The 14024-nt window shown below is 39.1% G+C and overlaps 1 protein-coding gene across 1 annotated transcript in view; it reads left to right on the forward strand.

Annotated features, from left to right (window-relative positions):
* PAK5 (p21 (RAC1) activated kinase 5) overlaps positions 1–14024 on the forward strand; it is a 121633-nt gene that overhangs the window by 67040 nt on the left and 40569 nt on the right. Inside the window, exon 2 of the mRNA XM_065892266.1 lies at positions 9890–10675. Within this exon, the coding sequence (XP_065748338.1) occupies positions 9890–10675 (786 nt within the window). The remainder of the gene's footprint in view (positions 1–9889; positions 10676–14024) is intronic.

A 14024-nucleotide genomic window follows, 5' to 3' on the forward strand; every position in this document is an offset into this window, starting at 1 on the left:
AACTTTATACTTTAAATGTCGTTTAACCACCTAGAAGATTTATTTACAGATTAACAAGTTTCTTAACATTTATTATGCCTTGAAGAAATCATTTTTATATTTGTTAAGATTGCTTAAAATGTCAGGTTAAAAAAATAACAAAGTTTTGGACACTCAAAGGTAAAATTCTGTTGACCAAGTTTAAAATAAGCATAGCTTGTGCTTCCTTATATAGCCTATCAGAGAAAGCAAAAAATGTTGCCATTTAGCATTGCATATTTCAAGACTCAGTTGGTTGGTCTTTACAGGGGGAGAGTGGTAATCAATGCATATACTACACATTTTGTTAGTTATTAAATTTTTAAATGTCAGAATCTTGAGCAAATGGGATGTAACAAGATACTTCTTTTGTTATAGTGACAGAATTTTGAAGTTGCTGCAAGGGCTAATTATTCCAAAGAGCAGTCAACTTGTTTTTCCCCAGTTCCCATAATTCTGAGTTTTAAACATCCTTCCTTAGGAAAGTTTTGTTTCTGGAAATATTTTATTTTTGCTTGCCATGGTGTTTGCTTACATTCCCTTCATTGTATCACAAAGTGATACAGCTTGTCCTGATGCTTTTACTGTCTTTTCTACCCCTTCAGAGGGTAGGTGGGGTTGTGTGTGCTGACAGAGGTGCTGTGATTTCCATATATATTGAGAAGCAGTATTTGTAATAGATAAAGAGTGGGCCTTGCTTTCAAACCCTGCACCTACCAGCTGAGTGACATCAGGCAAGTGACTTGGCCTCTCTGAGTCTTATTTCCTTCCTTTGTACAAAGGGGTAATAAAGCCCCTGTCTCAGAGTCTTGTTGTAAGGATTAAATATGGGAAAAACACTTCTAATTGTCTTGGCACACAGTAACTCTTTAAGTCAATGTTAGTGACTGGAAGCTCTTTTAAGCAAGTGCATGGAATGATGGCAGCCGTTTCAATCATCTCACAAATTATTTAAAGCTCACATCCTGTATGGGGGAGGGGAGTGCTCAACCCTTGCATATGCCCATCTCATCTGCGATGCCTAAGGTTGAGCTCAACACCCAGCAAAACTCAGCCAACTTGCTTCTCTACTGTCACGTGAAAATTCCTTCGAGAACAGGGTGTGGTTTCTTATTCTAGTGGATTGACTTGGCCCACAAACTGAATTGCTTCAGGAGTGGGGAGACCTGTGCTTCATGTCCATTCTGCCACAGAACCACAGATTGTCCATAAGCCAAGAGTGGTCCTTTGATGCCAAGTGACCACATCCCTCTGAAACCACACACCCAACTTACTGGGAGTCTTTCTTCTTTTTTGTCGTGGCACATGAATCAAATACTCGAACAGTTTTCCCCCCAAAATGTTCCTGTCCAACTAGTGATACTGTAGATTTTATGTAAACATGTTATGTAAAGGGCTTGTTAGTAAATATTTTACATTTTGAGGGCCATGTGGTCTCTGTTGCAACTACTTAACTCTGCCAGTTGTGGTGCAAAAGCAGCCACATACTGTAGCTACACAAATGGATGTGGCTGTGTGCCAGTAAGATGTTGTTTACTAAGACAGGCTAGATTTAGCCCATGGGTCATTGTTTGCCAACCCCCGTTCTACCTCAATGCTGTCCAATCAAAATATAATGCAAAACACATATTTAATTTTACATTTCCCAGTCACCACATTTGAAAATTTCTTGATATATTTAAACATCTCAATCTTTCAGGACTTTTAAAATATGGAATAAAAAAAAATCTTAGAGTAGAAAGGGATAGATGCCTTACCTCACAAGTACCCTAAATTTGTTGAAGCAACCTGATATCTAATGACTTCCTTAAGAAATCTTAAGTGATAATAGGAAACTCTGCATAAATATTAAAATGCCCATTTTGACTTTTTTTATAGTCCATATAAATGGAACCAAAATTATAACCATAAGGCTATGTCAATTTCAAATAATTTTGCCATGAAAAAAACCTAAAACCCACTCAAAGATAAGCTTTGACCCCACCCCTGTTTGGACTCCATGCCAACTCATCCTTTGTGGGCAAAAGCAGACGATGGGGGCTCCGTGAGTAGCACCATTTAAGAGAAACCAGTTTTCCCAGACTCATCTCTAGTGAGTTTCCACTCATATAAATGTCCCTTTCTGTAGCCACATCAAGGGTTAGCATTCCCTACCCACAGGCACGCAGGCCTTTCCCCCTTCTGCAGTCTGGTCCACCTGCCCTAGCATAAATGGGCCCAGCTCCCAGCTTTTGTGCCTCCTTTCTTCTGCATCTCCCTACTCTGGCCAGTGTGGAGGAAAGGGGCACATAGATGAATTGGGGCTGGCTGGTCTAGGATGGCCTCAGCAGGGATGGCTCATCTCTGATCCTCCAGACGGCCAGTCCAAGCTGGTTCACCTGGGAAAGGCAGGGAACAGAGAGAGCAGGGCTTCCTGCAGCCCAGACTAAAAATTAGTATCATGTTACTTCTGCCACCCTCTTTTGTCTCAGCAAGCCATATGGCCATCCCAAATTCAAGGGTGGGAACGTAGACTTCACCACCTCCCAATGTGAAGAACTACAATGTCACATCGCATTGGGAGGGGATTAGTGGTGCCCATTTTGCAAGCAATCTATCACCAGGACTAATATCAAACTACAGGATTGACCCTTGTGTGATACACTCTAATGAAGATACTTTCTTTCGCTATCCGTATGAGTTTGTATCTCACCCTGAAATACTGAAAAATGAAACACTTCTTCATGTGTGGTCAGCTCTTCTTGGTACCCAAGCATCAAGCTAAGATAAGTAGTTCCAGTCACAGCTCTCAGTGCTCCATCTTGGGCTCCAGGTGCTGCAGTTCATTATCAGTGTATGTCTGGTTCATATGTCTGGCATCCCTGGAGCTGGTGTGGGTGACCTTGGCTCCATGGCCATTGATGGAGGATTAGCCTGGACACATTTTTTTTTTTTGAAGTATAGTTGATTTGCAGTGTTGTGTTAATTTCTGCTGTACAGCAAAGTGATTCAGTTATACATAAATATACATTCTTTTTTATATTCTTTTCCATTATGGTTTATCACAGGATGTTAAATATAGTTCCCTGTGCCATGCAGTAGGACCTTGTTGTTTATCTATTCTATATATGATAAGTTACATCTGTTAACCCCAAACTCCCAATACATCCTTCCCTCCACCTCCCCACCCCGTCTGCCTGGCATCCCCAAGTCTATTCTCTATGTAGCCTGGACACACTTGATAGAGAAACCAGTGAAATTCTGTCTCTCTTTTATTCCAGGAATGCTTTATAATTCCAGACTCACTATAGTCATCAGTATGATTTGTGAGTTAAGGTAATTCCTTCCAGCTGCTATAACGTATTAACCCATGCACCTCAGTAAATAAGCTCAACAAAATAGGAGTTTATTTCTTACTCAGTATCCAATGTGGATGTTCCTGTCCAGAGCATGGCATTGCACATGGTCATTGAGCAATGCAGATTCCATCACATGGCTCCAGCATCTCCTAGCAATTTCTGAGAGTATCCTGCTAGATCTTCTCCATCCAGCTGGTAGACAAGAGAATAAAGAGAAGAAAAGACATTTCTTTGTAACTGGCCTGGAAGGACACACATCACAACCTACTCATGGTCCTTGGGTGAGAGTTGGTCTGATGGTCCATTTAGATGCAAAGGGTGCTGGGAAATATGGTCCCTGGCTGGGAACAGCTTGACATCAATAAGGTTGCCCTATGGAAAGGGAGCACACATCTTTGGTGCATATCTACCACATTAACTGAGAATACCGATATTCACACCCATTGGTTTGTGAGCAGGGGACCCTGCCTTACTTCATTTTAACTTTTGTATTGTGAAATATATGTCTAAAACAGACGTACTGGATACTTCTTGTGTCCCATTGCACATCTTTTAGGTCAACGTTTTTTCCTCCAGCCGTTGCTGAGGCAGCCTGCTGTCACCTCGGTCGCACCACTCTGCTTTTGGACCTGGTGATTTTTTTTACTGCCACCTGGTGGCATGCATGGGGGGGTCCTCTCAGCCATTCTGACAGAGGAGATGGGAAGATGAATATTTGCATCTTCATTCCCTTGAATCTTCAGTTCTGAGACTGAGAATTGACCCCTAATTGTCCACAGACAACCAGCTTGATAATGTGCCGCCGAATTTCCTTCCCCCCTTCCCTGTTTCCCTCTGTTCCTTGACCTCACTTTCCAAAATAAACTATTCACATGCAAGCCATTGTCTCAGCTCTGCTTTTGAGGAAGCCAGGCTAAGATACGAATATAGCACATGGAGAGCGGGATATTGTCTCATTCATCTCAGAGTGCTCCCTGCACCTAGAAACGATTTTTGGTTTAATTAAATGGATAAATTACTGAGCAGAGATACCTCCATAAACTTCATTGCTACCTAGACACCAGAAGCAAAAAACAGCAAGTAGGTAAGAGTTAAATTCCCAATTATGGTACTCATAGTCTCAGATTGACTTTAAATACAAACATAAAGCCCTTCTGACTATTAACTCTGGGCAAACTGACTTCAGTTGACTACAGCCCAGCTGCCTCGCATTGCAAGCAGCAAGAACCAGGGCTATAAACTACACACTTGCTTATCTAAGTTAACAATAAATAGTCACCTTCAGGGGTTATCCTTGTATGGAACTGATGAGTAAATGTGTCAGATTCATTGTGCTTTCAAAGGCAGAGAAAATGGCCAACAATAGAACATTTTCCAATTACCTTAATGAGGAAATCGTGATCTCCACAAAATTCACAGAACCTTCCTTAGATGCATTCTACTTTTTTTTAATAATTTGTGCAGAACATAATCATATTTTTAGCAAAGGAATTGGCTTATTTGGATTCCATACGTGATTAAGATTATTGCATAATTTATTTTAAAGGGTTTTCATGGTTAGAAACCCTCACCACCCCCTCTGCTCTGAGATACCCTGCCCATAATTCTCATGTTTTGCAGGAATATGTGATTCTCAACTACTCACTCAATTAGCCCCACCCCCTGTGGTTACCAAAGGAGCAATTATACTCCAATAAAGATGTTAAAAAATTTTTTAAGAGATTTAAAAAAATGAAAAAAAAGACAACAACAACAGAAAAGTGTATGTAGAAAACTGAAAGAAAATAGAAGGTCTGAGTTCTTTTGATGTTAAAAAAACCAACATTTCTTCCCATATAAATCCAAGTGTATCAGGTCTTTTTGTTGTGATTATGTACTCAGGTGTTTCTAGCCACATTCCTTAATAAAAACAGGGAATTGGTTCTCTGCAAAGAGGGTAAGAATTTAGATGGAGTGCTTAAAAGTCGATTATTTTCTGAGAGGTCCTGGCTTATTCTTGAGTCAGGGGACTATTTGGCTTATTGACCTCCAGAGAAGTGTTTACCAGAAAGACAAAATGAAACACATTCTTGAGGAGGATAGAAGACATTGTTTTGGAAAAGAAATGCAAGGTTTTATTAGGGCAAAGCTGTTAATTACACACTTTATTATTGTCAAGGTTAATACAGTTTGTGAGAGCAGAGGTACTTTTTCATCTCTTCCCGGGAACAAGGGGAGACAGCTGTTCTTAGGCACATATCCATTATAGCTTATCACCGGCCAGCAGCCTGAGGAAGGAGCACCATGAAATATGGCCTCTGTCACCAGGAGCCAGGGCCAGTGCTGAGCTGGTCGAGGCACAGAGCAGAGACAATGAGAACCACAGCACTAAACTCAAGTAGATTGGGTTGCATTGATTTTTAATGCCCGGCTGTTCTTACTGTGTGAAATTTACTGGTACTCTTGCAATTATTGTATTATTGATCTCTACAAAACTGCACAATCTTGCTTTAATAAACACATCCTGACAGTAATAAATAGCGGTTCTTACCTTTTGAAGCCTGATTAAACCGTGTTTTAGAATTCTGTATGTTTGGATTTCATTATCATCACTTCGCCTCTTAGGATTCCTTAAAGTGAAACCTGTGTCACGGAAACACATATTGCCTTGGTTCTAGTTTAACTGTTTTTTCTGATTACATAAGGTTATTATACCCTTCTTTTTAAAAAATTTTTGGAGGGTGGGTCAACAATTTATTTTTAAGGTTGACATTTTGTAAGCCCCTTCTTGTTAACACTGATTTAATAGTTTTCATTGAAAGAGAGAAAAGTTTCCTTTAAGAGGGATTCATGTACACCTTCAGTAAACATTTTCAAATGCATTTTTTTGGAGCTCCTTTTTAGCATTTGAAAATGCTAAAAGACTGTGCTTTCGGTTCTTGGAGTTTTGTTTGTTTGTTTTCACTATAGATAAGATTTTCTTCTTTTCAAATGTCTGCAACCATACCTTAATTTCCGTGGTACTCAGCTTTTATTCATCAATAACTCCAAGGCTTGGAGCTTCATGGTAAGATCACGATGCTATAGAAGATGTTCCAAAATGGTGAGATCTGTTAAAGTCTTCACCACACTTCAGAATGTGTGGCTCTGTTCACGTGATATCCTGGAAAAGGCAAAACTGTAAGGATGAAAAACAGGGTTTGGGGAGGGGTAGTGTCTGACTAGGGGAAGGTCAGGAGATTTGAGGAGAGAGAGGGTAGAACTAGTCTGTATGGCACTGCCAGTGGTGAATACATGATGCTTTGCATTTGTCAATTCCCATTGAAATTTCCAGCACCAAAAGTGAACTAACATATGCAATTAAAAAATAAACTGTCAACCAGGAGATCAGAGCATCCCAAGATGGAATGCAGAGTGTGACAAAAGAATCTATTATTACACGTGTATGACATAGCCTCCTTGAGGGGGGTGTGAGGAAAAAAGACACCAACCTAAGTAACTTTTAGAAACAGTGATTTGAATGGAAACTGTAAGACTAAAGTAAAAAAAAAAAAAAAAAAAACCCTGCACATAAACACTATACTCTAGTTGGCAAAGTCGTTTCTCATAGTGGTGTGGGTTCATAATTCTGAAACTGCTATGCATATCTATGGGGATTGAATAGGTAAATGAACAGCAGATGATGGAATCCAGGTTTTTCACTGTTGGGAGAGTGGGGATTACAGACAAGTAAGGGGGAAAGCTAGAATGCACCATGTGGTACTAGATTAGATTCAGAGATATCCGTCTGAATTCAGGTTTAGTTTAATATCGATAGAGCTGGATTTATAGAATTATAGATGTGTGTGTACATGGGTGACTTTACATATGCATATTTCATAGCTCTGTTTACTGAGAGAGGCTTGGAAACAATGACACCCCAGTAGCAATGTGCATACCCAGCACCCAGATACTGGTTTCTAATATCATTCTCCAGTAAATGGAACCAAGGCTCCTTGGAGAAATGGCCGATTTTAGGGCAAGGATAGTGAAAATACAAGATGAGCCTGGAGCACCTTATAGTGCCAGAAAGTAAGCAAATGCTCAAAAAATAAAAGAGTGGAGTCTTGTCATAGGGACACAGCAACCAATCTGAAAGAACTCTTAATAACCAAAGCTGGAACGATTTGAGCAACAAAACAACATAGTACAGGCAAACCTCAGATATAGTGCGAGTTCAGCTTCAGATCACTGCAGTAAAGCAAATACCCCAATGAATTGAGAGACACACACATTTGTTGGTTTCCCAGTACATATAAACGTTATGTTTATGCTATACTGTAGTCTGTTAAGTGTACAGTAGCATTATGTCTAAAAAAATGTACATACCTTAATTTTACAACACTTTATTGCTGAAAAATGCTAGCCATCATCTGAGGCTTCAGAGAGTTGTAAACTTTTTTACTGGTGGAGGGTTTGAAATATTTTGAGAATTACCAGGATGTTACACAAAGGCAAGAAATGAGCAAATGCTGTTAGAAAAACGGTGCCAATAGATTTTCTTGAGGCAGGGTTGTCACAGACCTTCAATTTGTTAAAAAAAAAAAAAAAGCAAAAGACAAAAGATTATCTTTAAAGAGCAATAAAGTGAAGCACAATAAAATGAAGTATGCCTGTATTGAATTACAACCCAGAGTATAAAACAAGTAAATATCCATGATTCCATCCCTACTGATTCAAATAAATGATTGAATAAATAAATAGGGAGACTTGCCTAGTCTCCTGTGGAGAAGAATTCCAAGTACTTTATGTAGATATACCCTCTCAGAAAGGTAGATATTGACTTGACGCCCCTTGAGTTTGGGCTGCACTTAGTGACTTGTTTCCAAAGTGTGAAATGTGGAAAGCGGGAGGGAAGGGAGGGGAATATAACTTTACAGTGTGGAAACCAGGCAACAATTACCTTGGCCAGGTGATCAAGGGCAACATCATCAGTGATAAGCCATGTGTACCCTGAATATAATGTAATGAAATTGGTATATTACTCTGTGATCTTCCTCCCCACAAACCAATAACCCCAGTTTAGCCATAAGAAAAACTTCAGACACACCCAATTGAGGGACATTCTGCAGAATGCCTGACCAGTAAAATTGTCAAGGTCATCAAAAACAAGGAAAGTCTGAGAAACTGTCTCAGGTCTAAGGAGACATGACAAATAAAGGTAATGAGGTATCCTGAATGGGACCCTGGAACACCAGGAAAAAACTAATGAAATCTACATAAACTGTGGAGTTTAATTAATAGTAACAATCAGGGAACTAGGTGAGGGATATATAAAAACTCTCTTTGCAGTTTCTCTGTTAATCTGAAAGTACTCCAGACTTAAACTATTTAAAAGTAAAGGGTAGAGACCAAAGGCTTTAGTCCAGGACTGATTGGGGGAAAAAAGACCAAACCTTGTCTTTCACTATGGATTGTTGGAGAAGCACTGATCTGTAAAAACATATGCTCTAGGACAACTTTGACTTTTTCTTCCAGTTTGAAATCTATTGTTCTAACTAAGATAGCTTTGAACTCCTTGCTACTTTCTCAAAGGTGTTTTTCTCTTGAAATCCCAAAGTCTGCAGTCACACTTTGTTCTTTGTTCTTTTATCCACCCCCCCACCCCGCCCCCCCCCCACCGCCATCATATTTTATTGCAAACCTTGTTATTGTCAAGGTGCCGCTGACTGGTTTTGTAAGTAGTTTTTGATTTCTTTCTGTTCCTGTTATTCATTCCAGTGTTATTTAGGCTCATTAAAGGGAACATTTGGGCTTGGCAATTTGTCACTAAGATTCGGGTACAAGCACATCATTACCAAGCTATCCAAAATTCAGCAGTGATGATACTGATGATACGCAGAAGTGTGGCCAAGAAAGCATTACAGTTATATACTTAATAAGAACATCACATTTGATCACAAATTAAATCATGCAAGTAATCTTCGTGCGGTTCCCTATTTACAGCTCAGAAAGTTTCTTTCTCTTCTATAAAATCTGATAACTTCAACTACTATGTGTCTTCCATAAAAAGGTATAAAAATGTGCACCTCTTTCTGAGTATGTTACTGTTCGAGTACCAATGTTTTTGATTTTGCAAATAATCTGGAAGACGAATGTAAAATATAAATAAAAAATAAATATACCTTTTATAACAAAAGAGTCATAGACTTAAAATTATAGTCATCAGTTTATTGTTGGATAGCTAGGGTTTATTATTAAGTGGAGGAACAATGAACTGGCAAATAAGACAATGATATCCTATATATAGTCTTCTAAATGGTTTTTTGATGTTTGATCTCTCTATTGAGATAGGTAAGGAAGAATTTGCAGTTTGAGATTATTGTTTATATTTGATTTATTTCACCAGTCAAATCAACCAACAGACTTTTTTTTCTTTTATCTTTTTTAATGAAATGTTTCTGGGGCCTAGTTTCCTCTGTGGTTTAAATTGGATGGATTTGGGGTGGGATTCTTCCATCAATTTGAAAGCATTAAATGTTTTCTTTAAACAGTGTTCCCTTTCTTATTCCCAGACAATCGTTAGAGGAAACAAACCCTGCAAGGAAACCTCCATCAATGGCCTTCTGGAGGATTTCGACAACATCTCTGTGACCCGCTCCAACTCCCTAAGGAAGGAAAGCCCGCCCACCCCAGACCAGGGAGCCTCCAGCCATGATCAAGGCCATCGGGAAGAAAATGGATTCCTCACCTTCTCACAGTATTCCAGCGAATCTGATACCACTGCTGACTATGCGACGGAAAAGTACAAAGAAAAGAGTCTCTATGGAGATGATCTGGACCCGTTTTATAAAGGCAGCCACTCGGCCAAGCAAAATGGGCACGTAATGAAAATGCAACATGGGGAAGCCTACTACTCTGAGATGAAGCCTTTGCAATCCAACAGAGCCAGGTTTCCTGTTGATTATCACACACACTTGGACTCACTGAGCAAACCCAGTGAGTACAGTGACCTCAAATGGGGGTACCAGCGAGCCTCAAGCAGCTCCCCTCTGGATTATCCATTCCAATTCACGCCTTCTAGAACTGCAGGGACCAGTGGGTGCTCCAAGGAGAGCCTGGCGTACAGCGAAAGTGAGTGGGGACCCAGCCTGGATGACTATGACAGGAGGCCAAAGTCATCATACCTGAGTCAGACAAGCCCTCAGCCCGCCATGCGGCAGAGGTCACGGTCAGGTTCCGGGCTCCAGGAACCCATGATGCCCTTCGGAGCAAGTGCATTTAAAACCCACCCTCAAGGACACTCCTACAGCTCCTACACCTACCCTCGCTTGTCCGAGCCCACAATGTGCATTCCAAAGGTAACGTCCACCACCTCCTTCCTTCTGGTGTGTGGGGTCTCCACAAAGGTGTGCTCCCATGACCTTCTTATACATATTCTAGAGTGCTGATTTGTCTATAACTGAGAATCTCTATCAAAATTCTACCTGATTTCCACCCACGAGCCCCAAGGGCAGAGAATTTAGGGCAAGGCACATTTATTCATTAAAATCAAAGCCTTTTAGGAGCTCCTACAAGGTTTCTGGTTAAAAACCAAAAAAATTATGTATTTGAAAGATATTCTGATATACTAATAATAAATGTTATGTGCTCACATGGCACTAAGTCCTGTGTTAAGGAGTATACAGTTGTAAACCATTAGGTAGAATAACAGTGGTTCGTGCATTCCGGTAATGGTTACGTGGAACTGTGGACAGGGGGAAAAAGTCAGGATAACGTGGTAAGTTTTTAATAAAGTTAATTTTGTTCAACTCAAGAGATGGTCCTGCATTTTGAGAGTATGTTCTTTCTACTAGTTTAGTATTCAAATGTCATTGTTTTTTTGTATGAAACTTTGGGATAATAGATGGAATCTGGTTGCTGGGCCTTCTTTGGTGTGCTTTTAATTGTTTTTTTGTCTTATTGTAATTCCTCTCTTGATAATTTTTCTTTCTAATGTTAGCTGCAGCAAATTTGCTTTGAAATGTGGCTGGTCCATGATATCCCAGAGTTTGGGAACGGCTGTTGGAGGAGTTACTGACTTTGCAAAAATGCCTCGGAAACTGTGCCAGGGGTTTATTTTCCTGGAGTAACTTAGAAATATTTTTGCTGCCTCCCCTGTACAGCAAAGTGAAAATGGGATGTCTGGCAGTGGGCTCTAGATTTCAGAGGTCTCAGACCAGTTGAGGGAGACTTGACTTCTTGAAGCGTGATCGTGGACCTTTCACCGAATACTGTCCCTTCAACTGCTTGATGGGCTGCATAGCAAACCCTGGAAGGCATGCCTGCCTGCATCATCTGTTTGATTGATTGTCAACACCCAGTATTTTTCCTTTGCTCATTATTTCTCATAAACCCAATCTAAGATGTTGAAGTCTTTTAGGGACATGCTGGGAGTGACTAAGCCATACTTAGTCATACTAAGCCATACTTTAGAAAAAGCAAAAAGTTATCACTTTAGTTCCCAATATATAAACTTAAAAATAAATCTTGAGGAAATAAAGACCTGAAATATGTACTGCCAGTTAAAATTTAAATATTGAGAATGTTTTCCATTTCACTGTGTTATTTATTTGAATCCCCATGATCAGGGTATCATGGCTGCCTTTTCTTCCTATGTTCTTGCCGGGGCAATGGTTGGAAATAAGTCTGTCTAACTAACCAAAAGACAAAGTTATAAGAAGCCATATGCATGTGTCATGATGCATGAGGTCATTTATTCGATTTACTGTGCACATCACTCAACCAAAGGAACCTCTTAATAGTTCTAGAGTGAGCTAAGCAAATTAATACATTCTGTAGCTGAATCTAGTTACATTCTCTGGTTTTTGAACATCAGTGGTTACTTTAGGAATAAAGAATGTGATTTTTTTCAGCTTAACTGAGGTATAACTGACAAAATTATAAGATATTGAAAGTGTACAAGATGATGAACTGATATACATTGTGAAAGGATTTCCCTCACTGAGTTAAGACATTCATCACCTCACATATTTACCTTTTTGTTTATGTGTGAGAACATTTAGGTTCTACTTGCTCAGCAGATTTCTACAATATAGTGTTATCAACTATAGTCACCATGTTATACATTCGATCCTCAGACCTTATAGCTGAAAGTTTGTAACCTTTAACCAACTTCTTCCTTTTCCCCATCTCCTAGACCCTGGCAACCACTTTTCTACTCTCTGTTTCTATGAGTTTGACTTCTTCCTTTGTTTTTTTAAGATTCCACATACAAATGATGCCATTTATAGTATTTGTCATTCTCTATCTAACTTATTTCACTTAGCATGAAGCCCTTCAGCTTCTTCCATGTTATTGCAAATGACAGGATTTCATTCTCTTTTAAGGCTGAGTAATATTCCTTTGTGTGTGTATATATATATATATATATTTTTTTTTCCTTTGATTCACATTTTCTTATCCATTCATTCATTGATGGACACATAGGCTGTTTCCATACCATATCTATGCTAATAATGCTGCAATGGGCATGGGAGTACAGATATCTCTTTCAGATAATGATTTTGTTTCCTTTGGATATATACCCAGAAGTGGGATTGCCCGATCATGTAGTAATTCTATTTTTAATTTCTTGAGAAGCTTCCTTACTGTTTTCCATTGTGGCTGTACCAGTGTACATTCCCATCAACAGTGTACAAGGGTTCTCTTTTCTCCACATCTTTGCCAGAATTTGTTATCTCTTACCTATTTAATAATAGCTATCCTAACAGGTGTGAGGTGGTATCTCACTGTGGTTTTGGTTTGCATTTGACTGATGATTAGTGATGTTGAGCACTTTTTATATACCTGTTGGCCATTGGTATGTTTTCTTCAGAAAAATGTCTATTCAGGTCCTTTGCTCATTTTTAAATTAGATAATATGGCGTTTTTTTACTACTGAATTCCTCACTATTATTTCCCAGTATACTTTGGATATTAACTCCTTGTCAAATATGTGATTTGCAAGTATTTTCTCCTGTTCTGTAAGTTGCCTTTTCATTTTGTTGGTGGTTTTCTTTGCTGAGCAGAAGTTTTTTTAGTTTAACTTAATCCTACTTGTTTATTTTTGCTTTTGTTGCCTTTGCTTTTAATGCCAAGTCTAAAATACAGACCATTGCCAAGAGCAATGTCAAACAGCTTACTCCTCTGTTTTCTTCTAGGAACTTTATAGTTTCAGGTCTTATATTCAAGTCTTTAATCCATTTGAGTTAATTTTTGTGTATGGTTTAAGATAGGGATCCAGTTTCATTCTTTTACACATGACTATTCAGTTTTCCCAGAACTATTTATTGAAGAGACTATCCTTTCCCCATTGTATATTCTTGTCTCCTCTGTCAAAAATTAATTGACCATATATGTGTGGTTTATTTCTGGGCTCTCTATTCTGTTCCACTGATCTAAGTGTGTTTTTGTGCCAAAACTATACTGTTTTGATTACTATAACTTTGTAATATAGTTTGCAATCAGGAAATGAGATATGTCCAGTTTTGTTCTTTTTTTTTTCAGGATTGCTTTGGCTATTCAGGATCAAATATGATTTTGTGTGTATTGCATATTTGAATGCTTATTGTTGGGAGCTGTTTTAGGTCGTCATCGAGAAAATTGTGTCCAGAGGCTTTAACCTTTCAGTCATGGAGCTATATTTGGCCCATTGACATGTTTAGTCAC

Source organism: Phocoena phocoena, chromosome 15 (assembly GCF_963924675.1).
Source record: "Phocoena phocoena chromosome 15, mPhoPho1.1, whole genome shotgun sequence".
NCBI classification, from domain to species: Eukaryota; Metazoa; Chordata; class Mammalia; order Artiodactyla; family Phocoenidae; genus Phocoena; species Phocoena phocoena.